This window comes from Apteryx rowi, unplaced genomic scaffold, assembly GCF_003343035.1.
Source record: "Apteryx rowi isolate R43461 unplaced genomic scaffold, aptRow1 scaffold_52, whole genome shotgun sequence".
Lineage (NCBI taxonomy): Eukaryota > Metazoa > Chordata > Aves > Apterygiformes > Apterygidae > Apteryx > Apteryx rowi.
The window spans coordinates 903,875-928,216 of NW_020450783.1; the positions used below are offsets into that span (position 1 = coordinate 903,875).

Genomic DNA, 24,342 nt, shown 5'->3' on the forward strand with positions numbered 1-24,342 from the left:
CCTCCCTGTTTTGCTCCCACAAACGGACCTAAAACGAGGATACTAGGTGGCTGACTCTGATATGGTGAGATGATGAATTGGTGTTTATTAACTACTCTGAAGTCATTACATAAGTGGAAATACTGTCATAGGTTTCGAATATTTTAAAGCACAAGTAAACAGGAGAGGCCATTCTACTTGTTGAGATGGAGCGTTAATGTGATTCAGGCAATTGGTATGCCCTAATTGGAGCTGCTGTATACAGGACCTGACAGTTCAGATGCCTCCATGTGACACACAGCGTACAAAGCATGCCTCTGGGGTTGCGCAGGAATTGCTGTAACATCACATGTAGTAGATTGCTCAAGGTGAGAATGGGAAGGTGAACATCCCATGAAACTCTAGGGATGAGTTCTTGTTTGCCAGTGTGGGTAGTATAGCTTCTGGCAGAGGAGACAGCAGAGTGCTGGAAGCAGTGTCTGGTGGTCGCCTTCAGAGCTGGCTGTGACTGTTCTGGTTTTGTGCCTCTACCGAACCCTGGCTGGTCACATCTATCCCAGCAAGCTGCCTGTAGCTGCAGGGTGTTAAAACAAACCAGCTCAGACCAGCACAGGTAATGAGGTAGATTCTCATCTACCTCAACAGTTTTTGTTTTGCTGAAGAAGAATATACTGTATGAGGTCCTGATTTTGTAACTTTTCTTTGTCAAGAATGTCCTCTTCAGTTAAATCCTTAAATTAAAACAACAAATGCGAAAATTCTGGATTATCATTCCCAGAGATCTCTAATTACCTTCAGTTATCTCTGTCAGTTCACCTCTATTGGTTTGTGCAGGGCTATCCAACCCTGGAAAGAGAATTCATCCTGCCATACTCAGAGGTGCCTATGTCTGCCCACTTACCATAAGGGCAGCCTCAGTGACTATTCAGTGCTACTTTGTCAGTTCTCAATGCTTAAATAACAAAAACAAGAAAGAGCAGATAAAAYAGTAATAATGGACATCCTGGCTGGGGTTTATGCCCATGGGAAGAGGGGGGTGGGGGAGGAGGGGGACTTGCATGTCGTTTTAAATTTGGATGGTTTTGCTCGGAGGACATAGGTATTTCTTAAAAATACTGATATTTTTGTTGCATCACGTGGTAACAAGATAGCACAAAAAAGTTATTGTAGGAATTGTGGCTGTGAATTGAAGAATATCAACAATATCTGCAGCGGAAATTTATTTTTAGCTTGATTATGCCTTCATCTGCTACATGATTTTTAAATTCTCCTGCGACCATACTGATTTTTAATCTGAAACTTATGAAAATTTGCTTGTTTTATTACTTTTAACTTAGAGCAGGTGATTGTTTTCAATAGCATAAGTTCTGGTGTAAAATAATTCCTGTGTGCTGGTAAAGTTAATAGCCATTTCTGTTTCAGGGTGGTGACTTTACAAACCATAATGGGACAGGTGGAAAATCCATTTATGGCAGCAGATTTCAAGATGAAAATTTCATACTTAAGCACGTAGGACCTGGTAAATAGTCATATTCTTTCTACCTACTGATGACTATAACATATGATGATGCATTGTCCTAAAGACATATTTAAAAGAATACGTGTTTTGGATATGGGGGGCACTTTGTAATTACAAAGATATTACTGAGGTTTAGCATCACTAGTGTGACTAGTGGCATAAGTCAGCTTGCAGTAGGTGACACTGCTGCTTTTTGTTTGACTATGCAAAATAAAGTGTGTATATATATATATATATATATATATATTTTTTTTTACTTAAAAAATTTTACAGAGGTGAAACTACTGCATTTATTGTCATTTTCCATAAGTCACAGGCTAGGATTCCTTATCTACTACTTAACACAGGCAGGTCCTTTTAAGCTCAAGTTAAATCTGGAAGCTTTAAGGGAAACTCATCCATAATAACATCCAATTGAATCTATAGCCTGATCTGGATTGTTACTTTTCATCACAAGAAACTACTGCTACTATTGAGCCCCAGTGAAGGTTACCTACTATTAATCAAATTCAAGACTTGGTACAAGTAACTACATTGTCAATGCTCTTGCTATGAGAAAGTAGCAGAGAGGCTACGGTGTCGGGAATAGTAAAAGGCAAAAGGAGGTTAGCATTAGAAATCAGTTGGAAACAATGGGACCATCACATCTTCTCCTGCCTGTCCAGCATTATTATCATTGTGAGCCTGAACATACAGAGAAAAACTGTCTTCTCCACTGCAATTAGACCAGTCTAATAAGCTGCTGCTGCTSTTCTTCTAGGTGTTCTTTCAATGGCCAACGCAGGACCCAATACAAATGGATCTCAGTTCTTCATTTGCACTGCAAAAACGGACTGGTAGGTTATTAGCTTGGCATATTAGCCTAATGAATTGATGCCTGGATCCAGAGGGTTTGGAGATTTTTTTGGTTTGTGTTTTTGATTTACCAAATTACTCGATTTACAAAGGAGATTGTATTGTTTTGTGCAACTTGAGAGAAGGACTGGGAGGGTAACAAGTTGCTTTACATGCAGTTAATATTACTCTAGGTGCAGGAAAGGCCCTATACAATGTTGTCTCAACTTTCCCTCCCCCTKTTGTGGATGTAATAGTGTGCTTCTGCCTTAGTTTACCTCCACTTGTTTCAATGTTGTGTCCACTGATGTCAGATTTTCCATGTTCTAAGTATAAAATGGAACCCAGTCAATCTAATGGTCTGGTACAGAAACTGAAAAAAAACAAAAACAAAGAGTTACCGTTAAGCCCATGACCTAAAATCTGTTTCCTAAGATTAATTCTAAAAAAATGCAGCATTTGAGATGGAAACTTAAAGTATGCTATGCTGGCATCATGTTTGCAAGGTTTTAGAAGCCCACCTGTAGCATTAGTGTGGCATTCATAGAGGTCTAACTGACCTAGCTTATTGCCACGTCGTAGCTGCGCAAAGAATATTCTTTGTTCCTTCTGTCGTCTGGAGCAAACTGGAAAGCTTTAAGCAATGCATCTCAAGCAAAACAAGTCCGCTGTCCCTCATAAGGCTACTACGGTCCAGAGCTAAAGTTTTTTCATGTCGCTTGTAAAGCAGTTATTCCTTTTCCTTAATCAGAGCTGATCAGTGGGTGAGCACTATGAAAGATCTTCTAATATCCTTTCACTGAGCTTAGTTTGATTTAGGCTTTCTATTGTTATTTTAAGTAAATCTGCCTTTGTTATTTCTGTTACAGGCTAGATGGAAAACATGTTGTTTTTGGGCACGTAAAGGAAGGAATGGATGTCGTGAAAAAAATTGAGAGCTTTGGTTCCAAAAGTGGAAAGACCTCCAAAAAGATTGTCATTACTGACTGCGGCCAGCTGTCATAACCTATTGCCTACCATTCAGGACAACTTAGATACTGTGAAAAATGAATCATAAAAAAGCATTTCTGATCCCATGAGCAGCACCTATGGGGCCATTTAACTTGGAATTTTTTTTAACATTAACATTTAACTATGGAGCTATTTAACTTGGTCCTGCTTTTATACTTCTATTGAATAGTACTAATTTAAAAACAATAACCAAAATACATTTTAACTGAGCTACCTTGGTAGTGATTGTTGCACAGGCTTGATAAAGAGCCTAATTGCATTTTGAAAGAAGTGCAGTTACTCAGAAGCATATGCAACTGCAGTGTCAGTATCATTCTTAGTATTTGGATGATTGAGCTGTTAGAATCAGTGGTGGAGTTGGCAACTAAGTGTAACTGGTCAAGATAAATTGAGAACTTGCATGTTTCCTTTGGTGCTAATAAATGCCTATTGTGCTGTATGTCTCCTCATATTGGAAAACTATATTGCCTAGTGTTCTCAAGGCTATCTGCAACAAGACTGACATACATTTCCTCGCTAGGTCTCAATTTGAGTCCACATTTAAACCAGTAGAACTAATGTGTGTAGTAGTTGGGGTTTTTATGCCAGTTAATTTACATAGTCTCAGACCACTGGTTCCTTTAAAACTGAAGTTTTTCCATATCTGCTTCAATGGAGCAATTTGACTTTTGGGTTAAGTAAATTGCTTTAAGTTGAGTTATCATACTACCACAGCTCTACCTGTTGATAAGACCACAAACTAGCCAAAACTAATCATGGGACTTTTTTTAATGGAACTGTGAACTAACCTGAGGTACTGTTCTGCTCTAAGGTCTGATTCTGTGAAGAATACAGTACAGTTCTCAATAGTAGGCTGTTTTGGCACCTTCAGAATAAATTCAGGGTATAATGAGTTTGCTTGAGTTTGCTTGAATGTAAAATAGACTTTTTTTTTTGGTCCTGTGAAGTCGACACAGCATGGGAATTACTTGGATTATGACTTTTTTTCTCATGCCTCATAACAGAAGCTAAAATTGGTCGCCATGGAATCGCAGGGCCTCATTGGTGCAGCAGAATCATGGTGGTTGATCCACAAGAAAGAAAGAATCAGATAAACACATTTCATTTATATAAACTACTACATCTTATGTGGAGTCCTTGAGCAATAATAGACATTAAAACTTCACAATATCACTTTTAGTATCACTAAAGCTGTAAAGTATTAATGCTGTGTAGGGAAAAAAAACTTGAATGCTTTCATGTGATTATCTTCCTGTTACTGAAGAGAAAAATAAAATGTGAAGGCTGTTTCCAAATGTGAGTTTACTTCCATTGCATTCTGCTAATACATGAGTTTAAAATTATTTTGCACTGGAATTTTTTCCACTGAGATCTGCATACTTCTGTGTGCAAAGTACTATTCCAAGTGTAATTTTACAGAAAATGGAATTAAAGATTTTTATTCTTTCCACTATAGTTGTTTCATCTTTCTTTGTAGTAATTTTGAAATGTTAATTTGTGCTATTTTGCCTTACTTCAATATTGATGTAACTGATTTTTGTGTGTGTTCCCTTAATTTGTATATGGAAAGTAATTAAAAATGGTTCTGTCACAAAAAGCTTGTTCCTTTCTTAAATAAGACTTTTCCCACTTGTTTGAAAGCAGAGGTGTGAGGAGCTGAAACACACTGTGTTTACCCGGGTTATTTTGTTCTGTCCGCTTCACAGTGGGTCTGACGTAGTGCTATTCAGAAGCTGTGTTGTCCTGCCCCAGATAGAGCTGTCAGGAAGCAGCATGATGGTACCATGCCTTGCCTGTCAGTAGTAAATCTAGACTGTTATTTGGTATATGGATAGTGGTTTAGGTTTTGAGACCCTTTCCTTGTCTGATCTATTCCATAATTTGTGTAAATTGAGTGTGTGGGGGGTTGTTTTTCTTTCTGAATTCCTTTTGTAGTAAGTGAGAGTTCTAGCTTTTCATTGAAAAATGGATTTTTGCTGTGTGGTTGAAGATGATATCAAGAATTAGGCATCTTCCCATCAGAGCTATTTGTAAATTGGAGAGTCCAATACAACATGCTTCACCACAAAATAGTTTTCTCAGAACTTCTTGTAAAGCCTTTTATATATATGTATCATGTATGGCATGATGGTGTGTTATACATAGTTATGGCTTTTGCTGACAAATTTATGCCCTAATTTCTGAAGTGTCAAAGTCATTATTTTCTACCAATGCTTCTGGTGTTGATTAGAAAATAGAAATGCAGAATCAGAATCACTGTGACTAGTAACACTGAGGTCAGGCACTTGCTGTACCTCAGTTCTAAATTTTAATTGGGCTGGCTTCAATTTCCCCATACTAGTTCTCTGCATACTTTGCCAGAGGAAAGCCTTTGCTGCCCAGGTACTTAAAGCAGTGAAACATGACTCTTTCAATATTTCAAAAAACTAAACGGGTCAATCTCCCCCCATATCCTGTGAAGTATTTTCTCTGAACTGGATTTTTCTGGGGTTCTGTTTCCCCCTTCCCCCTCCCGCCCGTGGCTTTACTGAGGAGTTCGGAAAGAGCAAGCCGCCAGAGCTGTGTGCCAGGAGAAGGCCTGTGCGCTGCAGCACCGCAGGAGCACTCCTGTCCTGCAGCGTGGCGTGCCCGCAGGGTACGGCAGGGCTTGCGCAGCCTCCACGTCTGGGGTGGCCGCCCTCGCCTCGGCGGCACTGCGGCTGTCGGATGAGCCAACTCCCATGTGCAGCCCAGAGGTGGGAGTGGATGGAGTTCATGCGCACGTGCACAGAAGTCGGCCTTCAGCAGTAATTCTCCCCCTGGATCTACGTTTCCACAGCATCCTAAGTTCCTCTCCTTTTCATTCTCTTGTCTCACAAATAGCCACTAGTAGAAGAGGGGTCTCCTTCTGCAGCCTCGCTGGATCCTTGTGTCAACTTCAAAATCATGGGTTGGAGCAGGAAGAGTTGAGCAATCCACCACTCGTTGGTGACCTTCTAACTCTGGGATTTTGTACCTCATCACACAGCAACATTTTTGCAAGGATAAACTCTACCTCACAACTCTGTTACATATGGGGAGGTCTTTAACTTCTAAACTTATTGTTTGGATACATCGAACTTCTTTATACAGAGTCTACTTTGTGGGGACACAAAGCCATTGCAGTGTGAAATATTAATCCACTTCAGCTGTGAGATAGGAAATGGCACAAGATGAATTTTTTTGAATTACATTTAGATGTTAAATCCCAATAGGAGAGGCAGGTGTGCTTTCCTTGTGCTGGTAAAAAGCACTGTTCTTAAAATAGTTCAGCACATCGTTCATATTAGAGCACAGCTGAATTGTCCTAGAGTAGATGTTCACATAAATATATAAAATGTGGAAAATTGCTGCAATGCAAGTTGAGGTACAGTGTATTCCCCCCGCCCCCAGTGATTTGTTACTTTTACTGCTTTGTATCGCACAGGAATTTAGAGAACTGCAAGGCTTTGGCTCAGCTGATGTGCCCTGAAGTCCTGGAGATTCCCCATTTTCAGTGTAGCAGAGTAATGAGATCAAGTCTTTGCCTTTGTGCTATAAAGAATATATCTTCACACCAAATGATCAGTGTAGGCCCAATCTTTTCCAGCACATTAGATTTTAATTGTCCAGTGTAGTTTGGTTCTTGGTTAATATATCTTTGGTCACAAATTCTACTTAAGATCTGAACAGTGGATTGACTACTTTCTTAGTAGGCATTTATAAATTGCTTGCTATATTTTTATTTTAAATATCACAAGTTTTAATCTACTTCCTTTGTGACACAGCTGAATTCCTGTATCTCCATATTCTTCTCATGAACTCCCATGAATGCCTTACGGTCCTAAAACCTTAATTTTTAGGCAAATGGTAACGCTCATTTGTCTTGTTCCCCACTAGATGGCAGTAAATGATTGCCTATTACTTTTTTGGCAGCTGCTTTGAAGCCAGCTCTGACAGGTTTAGTAATACATTTTGGTTAACAAGCCCAGTGAAAGAGCTCGATATCACAAAGTGCAGCTCACACCAAATTCAGATGAGGAGCAAGTAGAATTACAGTAGTGCTGTTAAGAAATTGTCTCAGTTTCCTTTCAGTTACACTGCGTGCCTCTCATTTCATTAGTCCTGAAATACCAAAAGTTACTGCTTTTAATTCACGTATCTTGCTAGGTATAAATCATGTGATGCCTTGAGAGGCTGTACTCAGCGCTTACAGGATGCAGAAAGAGGAGACAAACTAGTAAAGCAGAAAGGCTTTCCTGACTACAGCCACGACAACACATTGCCGTGCTCTCTGACTTATTAAATTGTGATGAAAGATGTTGTAATGCAATATATTGATACCACTAATATAACTAATTTCTGTTTTAATGGAAACATTTTTGGACTATTGATTAGAAATCCTGCACAGCTCTAATAACTCACAGAAGAAAAAGATATTCATCATGGAGCTGTGATTAGGAGATGAGCTGAAGGGTGGTGACTGTGCTACTGCAAGTTTCCCTCTTGATGGTTAGAATAAAACCTGCACATTAAAAGAGAGGTTATCACACTGTGTGGCCCATCCAGCCTTCTTCTGGTGTGAGATATGGACACACTGAGAAAAGAGCATGTATGGTAAACAAAGTGGCGGTTACCATAGATGTAGGTCCAAATGCAACACAGCTAAGAAATAACATGCTCAGAGGGTACCTTTAGGTAAAGTGTAAATAAATACACACTGAAAAAACAAGTTGATATTTCAAAGTTGTTTCAACAAATTCACAAATATTTTTGCTTAGTCTCATGCTTTAACTATTTGTTCCAGACTTTCTGCTCACATAAATTGCTTTCATCAATGCCAGACTGAGGCTACATCTGTTTGTTTATAAAGTTTGAATACTTTGAAGAAACAACATTCAAGGTACAAACTATTGTTCTCTTTTGTAATGCTGTAGACTCTGCTGGTAGCAATATAGCAGCAACCAGAACCTCTACAAAGTGATTGATTTAAATGAGCATATATTGTTTTTTATGACTTTTCAAGGACAATYTGGATGTCCTGCTGCTAGCTGAGAATTTGTAGCTGGGCAGACGCTTTCCACCCAATTTAGAAGTAGTCGGGCTAAGAGGACATCAACCTTCATGTGAAAACCTTTTAAATCTTGAACTGCAGGTTTTTATTCCGAGTCTGACTCTCAGATCTGGTTTACAGAAAGACACTTTGTGAACCAGCTGGAGGAGGAGCTTCTGCTCCTGCTTCTCTTGCACCTGGTGGCTCTTCCACAGCATGTCCATCTGAGGTGGTGGTGAGGGGCGCCTGGGGAGCGGAGGGTGGGGAGGCTGCACCCGCAGGAGCGGTGACTCATTGCTGCAGGGAGGCAAATGGTAGCAACAAGGCAAATTTCTTCTCTTGTCAGAGCCAACCATGTGTGCAGCAGGGGCTGGTGAGGGCACAAGTTAAGTGGTTTTGCTGAGATCTGGGATGTGGGAAGATCCTCACTGTGAGCTGTGAGGAGCAGAAGATGAAGGGGCTTTGAGGAGACTGTGTGTGGCAGAGGAGCTGACCTCCTTACGCTGGAGAGTAGCCACTGCTCTGTCCTGGGGGTTTCGGTGGGAACAAGCTTGTCTGATTTTAGGTGTTGTGCCCTAAACAGAGGGAGGCTGGCGAGGCTTCATTGCAGAAGGTTATTGGTACCTGCTGTGTGTCCCTCCAATGGTGGAGGAGATGTCCTGGGCCATAGTTTGAGAGAAAATGTTGCTGTGGTTTTTGACTTGAGTTCAGTGCATTTGTACAAAAGTTAACTCTGACTCAAAACTGCTCACTGTTTATTAGCTGGCTAAGTGAAAAAAAAATTAAAGTTATATCATCATTGGGGTTGACGAAGCTCGTGAGGAATGGAGAAAAGCTCTTACTCAGCAGCATGCCTCATCATCTAGCAGGAATTCAGCAAAGCTTTCAGGTCTCGGTGGACCTGAGAAGAGCCGCACGTGCGAGGAGGTAACTGCACTTAAAGGCGGTTACTCACTGCTGTAACGTGGTGTCCCGCCAACGAGGCGAGTCTTCGCYGGGTCGGGTGACGCTGCCTCTGACGTTGCTTGGGTTGGGCGCCGTGCGGGACGTTACCCGTGCCCGTGGTGCGGGTGCTTTGAGGGTTGTAACCCAGGCTGTAGCTTGTGGGTGAACAGTGACCTCTCTCAAACCAAGCAGCGGGCGTTTCGACGTGGATGTGTTGGGCAGCGCGGCCGCTTCACTGCGGGCGCCCCGAGCCCCGGGGCCGCGAGCGGGCACCAGGCCGTGGGGCAGCGCCTCGGGGCCGCCCGTCCCTCTCGTCTCCCCATGGCCCCGGCTCCTGCGCGCTGACCATCGGTGACCGCGTCGCTCCRCTGCCCCGTAAAGATTTGGGTTTCCTATCTTTTTGGTAGTCCGTCTTGTGCCGCTTCCCGGCCTAGGAAACTCACCATTTCTTGGAGAGCCGCATGGTGTCCGGGTTAGTTCCCACAGAGGCAGGTCCCCACGGCGGCAGGGCTGTTTCGGGGACCCCGGCGTCCCGTGGGCGGGCGAGCGAGCGAGGGAGATCCGGGCAGGGAAGTGCGGCCGCCCCCGGTGCGCGGCGGCAGCGCCCGGCCCAGCCAAAAACGCTGGTTTGAGAGGGAAATGGGAGGGGATGACGGCAACCAAGACCGAACTCCCACGRTGCGGTTGCTGCTAGCAGGAAGTTGGCTAAGCACGGTGGCCCAGTGCTACTTGTTTTGAAGCCCAGCTCTGGGCAAGGGCACGGCACTTTTTTTCTCCTGCTTAGTCACCCCAGTGCTAGAAAATGTCTTTTTTTTTTTTTCACCTCGGTGTCCCAAAGGTGGAGGTCTGGCAGGGAAACGTCCCGCCGCGTGGGCCGGGGCCGGGGGCCGCCGTTCGGGTCCTTCCCCCCCCCCGGCGGGGCGTTATTTTTAACTGCCCTTGAGAAACACCAGTTTGAATTCCTACGTCTTCTTACCACCCGGGACAAAAAAACATGTTAAAAAAAAAAGGACTGTGTCTTTAAGGCGGGGTCAGAGAGAAGTTAAAAATGTGCCGGTAGGGACGGCGGGGGGGGGACGGACTCTGCGCCCTTCTCGTTTTCGCTCGCCTCCTACTTAAAAGGCGGGCGGGCAGGCAGGCAGGCAGGCAGGCAGGCAGGCAGGCAGGCAGGCAGGCAGGCAGGCAGGCAGACAGACAGACAGACAGACAGACAGACAGAGGGACACCGCAGCTGCTGCGGTTACGTGCGGGGTGGAAATGGCTTGTAGCAGGCGCGAGCGCCTTGCGGTTTCCTGCTGGCCGGGCTCCGGGGCTCCTCGGGGAGGCCGGGCAGCGCGGGGGAGGCGGCAGCTGCTCCAGCTTAGGCTTCGCTGGAGTCATAAATTTTGCGTTAGCACTAAGCAGTGCATGCTCCAAATGATGCAGCGTCTTAGGGTTTTTTTCTTTCTTTTTTTTTTTTTTCCCTCTCCCTTCTTCCTGCCAGAAGTCAGTGTTTGGTAAGGATTTTATTTTTTTGGAAGCAGCGTTGCTATTAACTTCATGGTTGCCAAGGCCAAATAAAGTGCAAAGTGTCCTTGGAGGAAAGCTGCACGATCCTGTAGGCTGGGAGCAGCGGGATGCCAGCACTAGTCCCGGCCCTGCGCACCCTCATGCGGCTCAATGGTGTTGCCAAGCTCCTATAAAAGCTCCTGCTCGTGTGTTTTTCAAGCCCGTCCCCTCGCTCGGGCTGCAGCCGCTGGCGCGTGGGGTTTTTTGCTCTGGCTCCATGTCTGCGTGTGCCCAGCGGTGCAGGGCCCCGCTCCCCGCGCGGGCGCAGCAGGACGTTYGCGGAGGTTTGGGATTTCAACCCGCGCACCCTGGGCCTGGGGGCTCGCTCGTGCCGCAAGCGGCGGCCGCCACRGTGCCGCGTGGGGCGACGGGGGGTGATGTGACGGCCAGGTGCGAAACGCGCAGCAGGAGCTGCGTGACAGCCGGGAGGAGAACTGCTCCTCGCTCTGCCCCGCCGCGTCAGCGCCGTCCCTGCAGGCTGAAAGAAAAGGAAAAACTTCTTTTTTCTTTCTTTCTTTCTTTTTTTCCCTTCCCTTCACAATAGTAAGGGCAAGTTTCGGCCCAGCTCGCCTCAAGCGCCGCTATAAAGCCCGCGCCTGGTGCCACACGGGGGCCGAGCCGTGGGCGCCGCCGCAGCCAAAGCCCCTGCCCGGGCCGAGCGTTACGGCCCCGTCCCTGGCCGCGCAGACACCCGGCTGCGGAGACCTGCCGCCCGCTCCGAGCCCGGGAAGGGAAGGCAGGGCGGGCAACGCCGGGGCCGCTTTCCTTCGCCCGCAGCCGTAGGGCAGTTTCCCCTCTGCACGTGGTGGTTCTGCCCCAAAAGCGGGAAGACGAGCGCGCTGTCCCGGGGGCGCAGGGCCCCCGCAGGGCGTGCAGGTGCGCTGAGCCCCGCGCCGAGGGGTCGGGGGGCTAAAACAGTGTCGCCCCCGCGCTCRCCGCTGAGCGAGGGCCGGGGCTTGACAAGACCCCAAAGCGTTCGTGTGCCGCTGACGTGACTTGGCGTCCTGGCTTCCCCCCGCTTTATCGCCGCGGTGCGCTTGTCTCTCGAGTCGCRGCATCAACACGCATCCTTCAGTCTGTCCGTCTCCCAAATCTGGCAGAAACGTGCGTCTGGGTGATAAACTGCTGCTCGTGCCTGCATCCAACATTCGTTCACCCGAACAACCAGTCCTTCACGGGTCTGTATGCTGTGAGCGACTCCGTCCTCGCGCCAGTTGACTCAGGCCAGTTCCCTGCTGTTAAGTCGCATAAATGGGATATTTTGGGAAATGATAATGGTTCCAAAGGGGAAAAAGAAACATCAGCCAAAAAGACTTGTGCCCATAAGTTACAACCCTCAAACTGATGTAGATGTTCAATAACCAGTGAAATTTTTACCCTATTCCAATCCAGAGTAATTTATTATATCGAGGCTTTTTCTTCCTGGGCAAAGGCTTAATTTATACCCAGTTATTCTTGGCTTTTTCTATAGCTATATAACTAGGGTACCTCAGTGTTAGGTTATCAGTGTTGCGGTGGCTTCATCACCAGCAGCTGGCAATCAGCTTAAATGAGCACAGGAGAGCATCAGGCTGGCGGTGCTTCCCACCTATATTGCACTAGCTGACCCAAAGCAATGGGAAACTCAAATAAAGGGGCAGACCGCAGAGCAGAAAGAATAAAAACAAAAATTAAACCAGGTCCTTGACTTCTGGAAATTCTCCAACAGCCTCTAATATGCATTAGTCAGATATCAACTTTCCACCTTTCAGGACAAACTGTAAAATATTCTATCTTAGCTCTGTTCGTTTTCAAGTTCTTTGTCCCTTATTACAGTCATGGGTTTGTTAAAAGTAGAAGGGGGCTTGGACCAAACCTCCGCATGAGTCTGAACGGTTGTGTCCAAACTTTGCAGCTTGCTTAAACTATTCGCTATTGTTTAAAACAAGCTAAAACCCACCACAGCAGCAGACAACTTCTCACAGCTCCTCCCTTAGCTCCCCTGTGAATGAAAAACCCTTGCACCTGGGGCTGTCGCAGCTATCGGGTCCCTGGGTCGACTCCTGGCCCACTGAAGTTAAAGGCAAAACTCCCAGCGTGGATAGCGATGGCTGGGGATTAAAATTCAATCCCTTTTGAAATGCTTTCCAAGCAAAGCGTAGGTCAATGGTGCGCCTGAAAATATATTATTTTTATTATTATTAAATCCATTGACGTGTTTTTTTCTGTTTGTAAAATAACTGGCAATAAAAGGAACTAATTTCCTATCACTTTGTTCCAAAAAGTCCTTTTCATGTCCGTATATTTTATGGTATTCATTAAGGAATGTTGTCCTCTGGATCATTTTTATTGGCTTAGCTTTTTAATAATCAGCATTCATGTTTAATACAGGGCCTTTTCGGTAACAAAATTCAAAGCTTAAAAAACCCAAAGCAGCCCCTCTCCACCTTTGACAGACCTGGAACGCGACTACTTTTGCAAGTTATAAATAAAGCGCTGGTGGTTGATGTGCAGCGGGAAGCGCTCCCAGCGTGTTTGAGTCCTGTTTCTCGGTCGCTGTGATAAGAAAGTTGCTGAGCTGGTTTTTGGGGGAGGGGGCTGGGTTCTGGCTGCTGCTGCTTGCTGGGGCCGTGCTGGGCAGGGCGCCGCTCCCCCGGCTTCAGCGCTGTCGCCGGAGCGGGGAGCGTCGGCGGACGCGGAGGCTGGCGGCGGGGCTGGTGCCCGGCGAGGGCGTCTCTGCGCCCGGCCGAGCGCCGCGCTGGGGCGGAAGCGCGTCGGTGCGTTGCTGGGGGTCCGCGCCGTCCCGCCTTGGAGAGCGCTTTTGCCTTCCCAAACCCTCCCAGCGGTTCAGCACGGGGAAGTTCGGGGGGAGGAAACTCGTGTCAGAAAAAACAAGCTGTAAAAGCCGTGTTTCCCATGCCCATGGGTGAGGGCCTAGTAAGAGGGATGATGATGATGATGATGCAGTCCAGAGACTGCTTCAGTCCCTGGGGAAACAACAAAAAAAGTAAATATGATTAATTTGAGTGATAAAATTAATGGCACGATGTAATCCACTTCAGCCTCTCTACAGCATTTGACTGGGACCCCGCGGCTTTCTGATTAAAAAAAAAAAAAAAAAGTAGTGTAATCTCAATAAAGCACCCGAGGGCTGAACTGGAGCTTGACACCTGATGGTCCTCCCAAAGTAGGGTCAAGCAGGGGGTGTGGGCTGGGACTGGGGCTATTAAGTGGATTCCTGATCAACTCTTTTGAACATTTACATCAATGTCAATACAAAATCATTGCTGATAAAATTTATAGATGGCTTGATGCTTAGCGGACTAGCAAATAACGATGATACCAGGAAACTTGGACACAGCAACGGAGAGATTTGATGGGTTCATGTGAGCAAAGTGCATCTTTACACAGGCGGCTGCAAAGCTGTTCCTCTGAGTACGTGGGTGCAGAGCGTGTTGACCAAGCGGGTCCTGCACCTAAAACCTGCGTGTCTGCGGGAATCGAGGGCTGCAGGGATGAGAAACCAGCACGCACTTCCACTGCGGGGCTGTGGCAAAAAGGGCCCAGGCTCAGGCTGGGTGGAGGAAGCGGGAAAAGGGGGAAAACACGATCTTTAAAGAGGAGAGTCGAGCAATGGTATGCTCTGCACGCTGCCAGGGACCGTTTCTTCAAGGATATTGAAAAACTAGGCAAGCTGCGGAAAAGAGCCACAGAAATGATCTGGACTAGAGGAAAATCCCTTAGCAAAAGAGACTTTTTGGCTTACTTGGAAAGAGGGGGAAAAATAAAGCATGAGAGTGGCTGAATTACAGTATGCAAGTGGAATGTGGGAAAAAACAGCAGGTACTTAATATACCAGACGAAAGCATAAAAAGCCCCAATACCTGGAAACTGGGGCGTGCAAATTAGAGTGGGAAATGAGGACCAGCTTTCCACCACCGAGGAGGATTAGCTTTGGGACGAGCTACCAACGGATGTGTCTCCTGAGCAAGATGAAACACCTCTCTCCGGAAATGGGCCAGAAGAGATATTTAGGTTAAGTATAAGAGTAACTGGCCGAAATTTAATGGCGCATAGAGTACAGGCAGGCAGACTATATGCCTTAATGTTCCCTTTTGGACTTAAACTGTATAAAACCCTCTCTTTCCTGATCTGAATCTTGGCTTCCCACCACTCCCTATCATTTCTTTTCTCTTATTCTGTTTTTGGAGGGGTTATTTTCTCTCTCTCCCCACACCCTTTTCTTGGAAGCCTCTGTCCCTCTGCTTTTGTTGTGACACTGCAGGCAAAAACTGGGGGTTTTGGAGGTCATGAGGGGAGTTAGTGTCCCAGCTCCATCCGAATTTGGAGAGAGCCGGCTGCCAAACTTCCTCCAAGAGCCTCAGCCCAGAGCCCTGAAATTCAGTGAAGCTTTCGAAAACGTCATAAAAAGCATGCTCGCTGATAGCGGGCTGTCTTGAGTTTTACTCCCAAATTTGAAGCGCTTTGCTGATGGGGGTTTTATAAATACACACAACCACGACTAGAAGTAAGAGAGTAAATATCTGGCTGTCGTGTATGAGTTTTCTGCAGTGAAAATCACTGAAGTTATTTTACTGGCTGGTTATCTCGAAGCAGCAAGCATCCAGACAGTTGTCTCCGACTGTTGTTATTAAATTCAGCAGGAAATCCATCCTGTCCAGGAGAATTATCAGTTTCCACCGCGGCCGGAGGTGTCCGGAGATGCCGACCGGCGGGCGCTGGTGTTGCACGGGCAGCCGGCCCCGCGCGAGGCCCCGTTTCGCCCCCGTCCTCGGGAGCCGGCGGCCGCTGCCAAGCTGGTGCCCGGCGGCTGCCGGTGGGGCACGTCTTCCGGAACAGCCAACTGCGCCAGCCGGGAAGAGGCTTCGCGTCGGCAGCCAGCATCGGAAACCAGCGGTGCCGCCCTCGAAGCGGGGCCCCGCGCCGCCGGCTGCCGTCCGGCCGCGGAGGCGACAGGGGTTGTCCCCGCGCGGGGCGGCCGCGGCGCCGGGCCACCGGCCTCTCGCTGGCGTTCGAAAAGCAGAACCAAAAAAAGCCTGAGATGTTCGGAAAAGCTCGGATCTGTCTTTAAAACTCTAGTTCAGCTTGAAAATCGTCGTACTTCTGGCGAATGAGACAGAGGCAGGTTTCGAGGAGGCGTTTGGGCAGAGCAGGGCGCCCGGCGCCGCCTCCGCAAAGTCAGGAGGGCGCGAGGCAGGCGCGCAAATCCACGCTGCGCTTCGGTTTTTGGCCCGGGGAAGGGGGAGCAGCGCCGAAGCGAACTGGCAGCAGATTATTTATCCTCGTTCCTTAAGCAGCCCCGAGAGGGGTCGGCAGCGCCCRGGAGCCCGAGCTCCGCCTGGCGTGAGGGAAAAACAGCTCGTAACTCCTGAGAAGGCGAGAATACCTGGCCGTGGGGGAAGTGGTGCTCGTGTGCCCGTTACTGCGGAGCTAAACGCTGCCAGCTGTMTTGTCGCCTTTACAAAAAACCTCAGGTGACACATTTCCCCTGCTTTTCAGGTTTAGAAAGCTGCTTGAAATCTGCCCGGATTTCTGGCAAGGTGTTGAAGAAAAGATCAAGTTTGTGAGGTGTATTAAATTCTCATTTTTTTGAGAGAAATGTCTGAGCTCCGTTTCACACGTCCGGTCCCTGAGGTAGCAGATCACACGCACCTTAGACTGAGCTTCGTCTTTCCTGGGACGGTAAAGCCATATTTGAGCCTCTGCTGCTTCTCCCGCCGTGCCAAATTCTTGCGAGGAGGCAAACGGGGCTGGACGTAGGAAGGAAATCGGGGGAGAAAAAATTCACTGTCTTCTCTTGGCTACATTCATTTCACAAAAGCCTCCAGATGTAACTCCTTGCGCCTGAGTGTTTCTGCCTGCTTCAGACTGACATTTCCTTTAGGAGAGAGATGGGCAGAGATATTTATGGCAGAAAAGATAAGTTTTAAAGCGTTTCTCAATCCAGCCTCCAATGCTCTCTGCACTTACTTGCGTGTCTCACTCTTTCCCCCGCATTACTATATGTTTTTACAGCAACAAGAGAGTCGCTTTGCGCGTGGCTCGGCACGCAGCAGCTGCCCCGGTGCCGCAGCCATGAAGCTGAGCTGAAAACCCGCTCTTTTTCTAAAAACGCCTTGCGCTCGCGGTCCACCGGGGCTTTTCGCCCTGCGGACGGGGCCCAGCACCCGGTACTTCCACTCCCGGTTTGTAAATCCTGCTGCCTCGTCCTTATGAGCGCCCTTTACCGCACCGTTAGGATGCTGCGAGGTGGGCAGACACCTCTTAGAAATTTTACTTGACTCAGTAAATGCCTTTGTGCCCCCAGAAAACCGCAGGCGAGGCGAAGAGGGGGCTAAGCCCTGCGCTGCCACGCAGCGAGCGCGAGCAGGCGGCGCGGCCCCGCGAGCAGGAATGCAGCCTGTGGATGCACTTAAAATAATTTTAAACACAGCTAATTAGGGACAGCTTTTCAAACAAAAGTATCTGCAATGAATTAAAAAAAAAGATACCAGACTAGCTGCAGTGGTGCCGCGTGCGGTGGTAGACGACAGCTTATGGGGGCATCTCAGCTAGTTTCCTGCCCATGCCCCCAGCCGGGCGCCTCTCCAGCGCCCGGGTGCCTGGTGCCCCACCGGTGCCGTTCGAGTGTTTTCTAGCTCCGTTTCCCAACGCGCAGGACTAAAAGTGTGTTCGCATTCGTATCTTACCGCTTGTACTGTAACACAAACACTGTCCTATCAGACCAGCCCAAAGATTCCCCAGCTCCACTAACTTTTTTCCTACAATAGCTAGAAATAGGTACTTAGGGAAAAGATACTACAAAATGGGCAATTACACTCCTGCTGGTGCAGCCCCTTGCGTCTGGCTGCTTCTGTCTCTGGGGCTTCCTGAGCCAGGGTGATTAATAGCCCCTACAGGATTTTTAAAAATATTTTGTCTAGTTGTTTTCATTCTTTTTTTTTTTTGAAAGCTAGAACATCCCACGACTATGAATTTCGTAGTGTGCTGCATGAAATTTATGTTGAATTATGCTATCTCAGACGATTTTATCCGAGGTTCCCTCCCTCAGGTAGTGAAGCACGGTAGAAACAACAAACGATTTCCCCCTTCCCCCCGTCGTTCATCACGTTGCAGGCCAGCACCGCTTCCCTCCGCGGTGGTCTCTGTCCCGGGACAAGGCAGCCCCGTGTAAAGCGCCGCTCTTCATGGAGAAAGTGCTCCTTGCCTTTCGTCATTCCTGACTTTTTCAAGTTCTGCTTTATCCTTTTAGACATTGGGGACCCAAAACATGTGCAGAATGGAGGGATAAGGGTGATGTAATGATGTTTTCTCTTTGGTTTGCTGTTCCTAATTCCTAACTTGCTCTTTGCTTCTTTTTATTAACTCTTATGATCATTGAGCTGAAATATCCACAATAACACCATGCTCTCTTTCCTGACTGGCACTAGCTAATTTAAAACCTATTACTGAATATGCATGATTCGGGGTGTCTTTCCATTTGTGCACTATTTTGAATTTATCAGCAAAACTTCAGCTGCCAATTAATCAGCCTGTCACTGTGTGTCAAGGACTCTGTCAGCAACTATTCATGTTTGGTTTTGCTTTTACTACTCCGAATCAGTGAGAAACATCACATTGCTATTCACCCCTCTATGGAAAGACGAGTTTAATGAAATTGGTTCAGTTTCTTCAAACCCTGAAAGATGTCGATGTGAGTCAGTACTGGTTGTCTTTACTTAACCAAGCCATTTTACCTCAATTTAATTAAAACAATGCAAACACGGAGTAGACAAACTCCCAAAGAAATCTGAGGCTATATCCACACCTTAGACCAAATAGGTGGGCAAGATRTTATTTGATATGTGCAATCAATGTACGTATAAAAATAATTCAGCTGTTTTTTTTTCATATTCAGAAACTTAAGCAGGGTACGCTGGAATGCAGTTTGAACTGGTTCATTAAAAAAGTGCATTATTTGAGTTTCCTGTACAGCAAAGCTTACTTCTGCATATTTCCCTGATGAAGTTTCTACAGCTGCCCAAGACTTAACTATATTGAGGTTGCAATTACTGTGAAAATTAAAATGAGAGCTATTTGTCTCTCTCAGAGGCGATTTGAATAGTCACCCCCTCATGAGGGTTCATGAGGAGTCACATTGCTGGCCCAGATGTCTTTGCAGTCATTGTGTTCACAGTGTTTTTAGAGAAATCTGCGTGTTGGTCCTCGCAGCAGTGTTGTGGCAGCCCCGGGGCGCCAGGGAGGTGGGTGCCCCCAGGGGGGAGCGAGTGCTCCGGGAGCGGAGCAGAGCCGAGCCAGGCCAGCACAGCTGCAGCCCGCAGCCAATATAAGTGCAGCTGGGCAGGGGGCAGCTGCTGCCACTTCTCTGAATTTCTACCTGAAGCAACTCAGTAAAAGTAGGGTTGTTTTTTCCCCCACTAATCTAGTGGTATTAATTTATTTATCACAGTTTCATTTGTAAACAGTGAGGTCTGAAGTCTTAATTTCTATTATTTCTCCAAGATTTGGTTATATTTTGAGTTCTTCTCTACCTTTTTCTGGCTGAAATCATCAAGGCATAAGTACGTCTGGCTCTTCTAAAGCCCATTGAATTGTACTGGCTTATTACATTGCAAAACTGTATGGAAACCTTATAAAAAGCTGGCTGGAGTTAGATTTCTGATACCTGCTGCTTAGATGTGTTCAGAAACTATATAAGAGAAAGCTTTCTTACAGTATTTTGGCATTCTGGTTGCTGTTCTCAGCTGGAGTAAAAAAGGCTAGAGTAAAATGTAAAATAAAAATTTTGGCTTGCGCCCTACTCCATTTAAAACACCCATAAAATTTTTGGCTCTAGTTTGCTTTCCCTGTAGGCATAGGTTTTGGTTGGGTTAGCTGGGTATGCAAGCTCAATTTTTAGTGTGCACCTTCTCTCTCTCTCTCTCTCTCTCTCTTTTTTTTAAGGTTAACTATTACTGGGTTTTTATTTAGCTAAGCTCATGGAGTAGAAACAAAGTCTCCAGAGAATGCCCAGGGTCACTGCTGCCTCTGTTTCTCTCATCAGCCAGCCCTGAGTTATATGGCTGGATAGTGTTTTTAGGCAGGATTGCTGATCGTGTTGTGTTTGCTTACAGGGAAGCACTAGGTGTCTTGACCTGACCTGGACTATGGACTGGGGAAGCTCCAACTTCTCATGACTGTGATTGCCTCAACTTCAGTTTTGGCTCTTCAGAAAAAGACCCAATAAATACTGACTGAGGTAGGTTTTCCCAGTATGTTCAATTACTAAAAAATGTCTTCTAAAATTTATGAAAGAATTATGAGAGGGCTTTTTTAAATATCAATTGAAAGAGGCTTTGCATTTTTGGGAGGCTGTATCAAGAAATGTGCGGAGGTTTTTTTGGTCTAAAATGTATTTATTTGAGCCGTGGATGGTGAGGAGAGCAATTGCGTTGCTTTCAACAAGACAAAAATGCTCTGTGAGGAGGTGCGGGCCCAAGAGCTGGTGTTACCGAGACAGGAGTTTATGACGGAGCTGCTGTCCTTCACTCAGGAGGTGAACGCTAGAGAAAAGCAATGCTGAATGTGGTATTCTTTTTGTGAGGATCACAAACTGTTCATGAGGTACGTGTTTCTGAGAGGTTAGGGTGATGTATTTCTCCAGCTCAGTTATTTTTTAGTCCCCGGAGGAAAGAGCAGGTGGTCAGCGTGCAGCACTCAGGGCTTCGGGTTCCTCTCTCCAGGGGCTCTTGTGCACATCGTTGCCGAGAGGGACACAGGCAAAGGAAGAGCCTTTTTGGCGACCCAGATATGTTATACGGCAGTGACTGGCCAGCGTTTGGGGGCCCTGAACAAGACTGTCCAAAAATGACCATGTCGAGTGTTTGACTGTCCTTCCTAGTCCAGGCATTAGGTTTAGCTCGTACGCTGAATTGTCTGAGATGGGTCTTTCGATATGATGTGACTGCTTTTAAAAATGGTGATGTTGGTGTATTGTTTAAATTGTCTTTCTATGAGGAATAACTGAAACAACTTTTTATTTCCAAGTCTGGATAATAGTGTGAAATCCCTAATATTTTTCCTGAAGCAGGAATTATTTGGCTCTTCTGAGTGGGGTGTTGCATTGTCTTCTGGCTTCATTCACATCAAGTAGGAAGGCAAAGCACTGGGAATGAAGAATGATAGAAATGCAGTTTGATCATTTTTGTTGATGCCATATTGTTTGTGTTATTTTATTTTTCATTTTAAATAAAAACGTTATTTCTGTGAAGGGCATCATAGGAAATGTGGTAATAGGGGAAATAGGACTTTGCAGTTTGTCTGCTCAACTTCGTGTTTTTTTCTGGTCTCAGTGGAATGCTAAATCTGGAAAGTGTTGGCATTTGGGTAGCTCCCAGTTCTTCTGGTGGAAAGATGTATTTCAGATCTGAACTTGGCTTTGTGGCACTCTTTGCCATGGGAACAGTGCTATTGGCAAGTTTTATATTGAAGAGTAACTTTTTTTTTTTAATGACAGTTTACCGACTAGCTCTGAATATGTGCTTCTCGCTTTATGGGCCTCAGCTGGGAGGATGTTCTTCATCATTTGATGAAATAGTCACTTTTTTTTTTTCCCAACACTTCAGAATTTCATGATTCCTTGGCCAAAATCTCCCCCCACCCTGCGCACGTGTGCAGGCACAGACACACACACGCACACGTTTTTCTCTCTCTCTCTCTCTCTCTCTCTCATGCAGACTGAAGGAAAACAGCACTCATATCTTCCTAGAAATCAGTCTCACTATACAGTATAATTGTGGCACTATGACACAGAGCTCCAAATGGCAAATAGGCATCACATTTGTAGGGAAAATCACAGGCCTAGAACTGTGTGCTGGTATGTCCATTAAATAAATAGTTTTCTTGTTTTTTAAAGAGGAGGAGATCTGTTAAAGACAGTATATTTAAAGTCCAAAGTTAATTCCACGACCTCCTTATATTTTAAGAACTTCCAAACACAGTGATATTGGCAGTCTTAATAGAAAAATCATTCGCAATTGAACTTTGACTGGGGATGTAAGAGCAGTATTGCTAACAAGCAACAAACATACAGTAGGTATAGTTCTTGCCAACTGCTAGTGTTGATAAAGGATGAATTAGACCTGATCCTGAAAATCGCAGATGATTTAACTTAATGACTTTGAAAAATCATAAATGGTATTCTCCATGGTAGCTGCTTTGTGGCAGTTGAGCTTTCCTCCACAACTATTAGGGCTAGAAATTAAGGGGGGGGAAAAAAAAAAAGCAAAGCTGGACGATACAACACTTAAAAAGTTGGCTCCCCCAGCCTCCGCTGGTCCCCAGCAGAGAAGCCCTTGGGTGAAAGCCCTGCCTACGGCCCAGCTTGGTGCCGCTGAAGGTCGGTGCTGCGGTGGTGGGGGCCGCGGCTGCGCCGGGGCAGGYTGGCCCCGCGAACGCCGGGCCGGGGCTGGCCTGCGAGTCGCTGCCGCACCGCGCCGCTGAACCCAGCGCAGCCCACAGCAAACCTCCGAAGGAAGGAACTCAAGAAAAGCATACAACTCTCATGCTGTTTTTTGCAGTATTTTAATACAGCATTAAAATGCTATAATACTAGAGAAAAGCTGTATACTATCCAGCAAATAAGGCACATGTCRGAATGCCATTTTATGGACAATCCACAACAGAGGTTTTACAGTCTCTTTAGCAATGTAGTCACCAGATGAGCGAGTTGTCACCTCGATTGCTGCAGCAGAACTGGCACCTCTGAGGCCTTTGTCCATAGGTTTTGTTTGTTTGTTTTAGCTGTACAAGTTTATTAACAGTTACAGAAAATGAAATTATACAGGTCACCAACTGAAACTGCCAAGGTCAGTGGGTACAGCTAAACAAATGTAGTAATAATTAGGTTAATTTTTTTAAAGCTGAAGAAATTCATAAGATACAGTGTTAGTTTTAGCACTAGTACACAACGCAGTGACTGCTGTACTAAATAACCTTTTAAAGGAAACAAGAATCCAGTACAGGGTTGGGCAGACCTCCCACTTTAGCATGGTAAAATATCAAACTAAAAACCCAATCCTTCATAATATAATCAAACTACATGAAATGTAAAGTGTAAAAATGCTTCAAATACGTGCACATGCATATTCTATATTGCTATGAGTTCTAATTAAAATAAACATAAATCCCTACAATAAGCTACTTCAATCCTTCTCTGTTATGTCCTTTGATTGACATTATTGTTGTAGCTGGTACTGCGTAGCTGAGCTCACAGTCTGAAAACGGTTGTGAAAGTCAAGTTGTCAAACAGCATCCCAACCACCTCTTCCCTTCTCGTCATGAAAAAGGACAAAACCCACCATTTAACTGAACACTTGTGCTTGAGAAGTTCTGAAAGCTGAGTCTCTGCTCTGCTTTCTGCAACTTCTCTCTCTCTCACGAGGTCATAAAGTGACAGTATACTGTTATTTGCTCCTCACTTGCTATATGTCTAGTGATAGCTTTTTCTAGCAATCCTTCCCCAAATACACATAAATAAACTGTATAAACATTTTCATATAAGTCTAAGCACTTGAATAATATATTGGTTACTTAATACTGATATTTTCATCCAAGGATAACAAAAAAAACATATGGCTTAAAGAATTGCAAGGTTTTTTTTTTTTGTCAGAATTATGTACCAACTTTCATATAATATTTTATGTAGACAATATTTCCTTCTTAATGTAGTTCTGTTGCATACTTTATACAGACAAAAGCATTGTAAAAAAAAAAAAAAAAAAGTAAATTACTTCCATAAATATTTTCTTGAGGATACATCCTTAGTTTTGCAAAATACTTAAGAAAACTCTTACTTCTGTTAGTATCCTAGTTGAGAGGAAGGCCCTTCTGAAAGCTTCCAAGTTGTAAAAACTTTTCCCCAAAAACCAAACAATACTTTTTTTTAAAAAGGCCCTCAAATATATACAAAAAAGTTACTGCAAAGAGTTTCCAGACAAGATAACAATTCAGTATTACAAGAAATATTTGTAACCATTCAAAAATTTTAACATCTAAAAAGGTTTCCAAAATACACACATAGTATTAAAAAAAAATTGAAAGGAACTCTATGTCAAGTATAACTCAAGATAAATACACATCTGCAAGTAAAACTGTAAAATACTTCATACGGGGGTAAACATTTATATCAATCATCTATATCTAGTAACTGCACACGATTGTCCCTTTGAAATACATCCTAGAAACACAAACCATCATCCCTATATCTAAGATCTCAATCAGCCCTCTGAGCACTTCAGCGATATAGCAACATTAATGGACAGCAGTGGTTTTGCAGATAGGAAACAGATATGTATTGAAGCCCAATCAGGAGTGGAGTGATATCTTAAAGAATGATTTTGTATGGGGATAGTTCCACCACATTTTGAAACATGTTGGCAAAGGCAAGTGGAAAATGTATGTCAATTCACTTAATTTT

General features: G+C 45.3%; 1 protein-coding gene across 1 annotated transcript; it reads left to right on the forward strand.

Annotated features, from left to right (window-relative positions):
* Positions 1-4,794, forward strand: PPIF (peptidylprolyl isomerase F). Its single transcript, XM_026080426.1, has 4 exons — positions 1-347; positions 1,402-1,498; positions 2,259-2,334; positions 3,202-4,794. The coding sequence occupies exons 1-4, from the start codon at positions 291-293 to the stop codon at positions 3,335-3,337; spliced, it is 366 nt and encodes a 121-aa protein (XP_025936211.1). The 5' UTR covers positions 1-290; the 3' UTR covers positions 3,338-4,794.
* Positions 4,795-24,342: the final 19,548 nt, after the last annotated feature.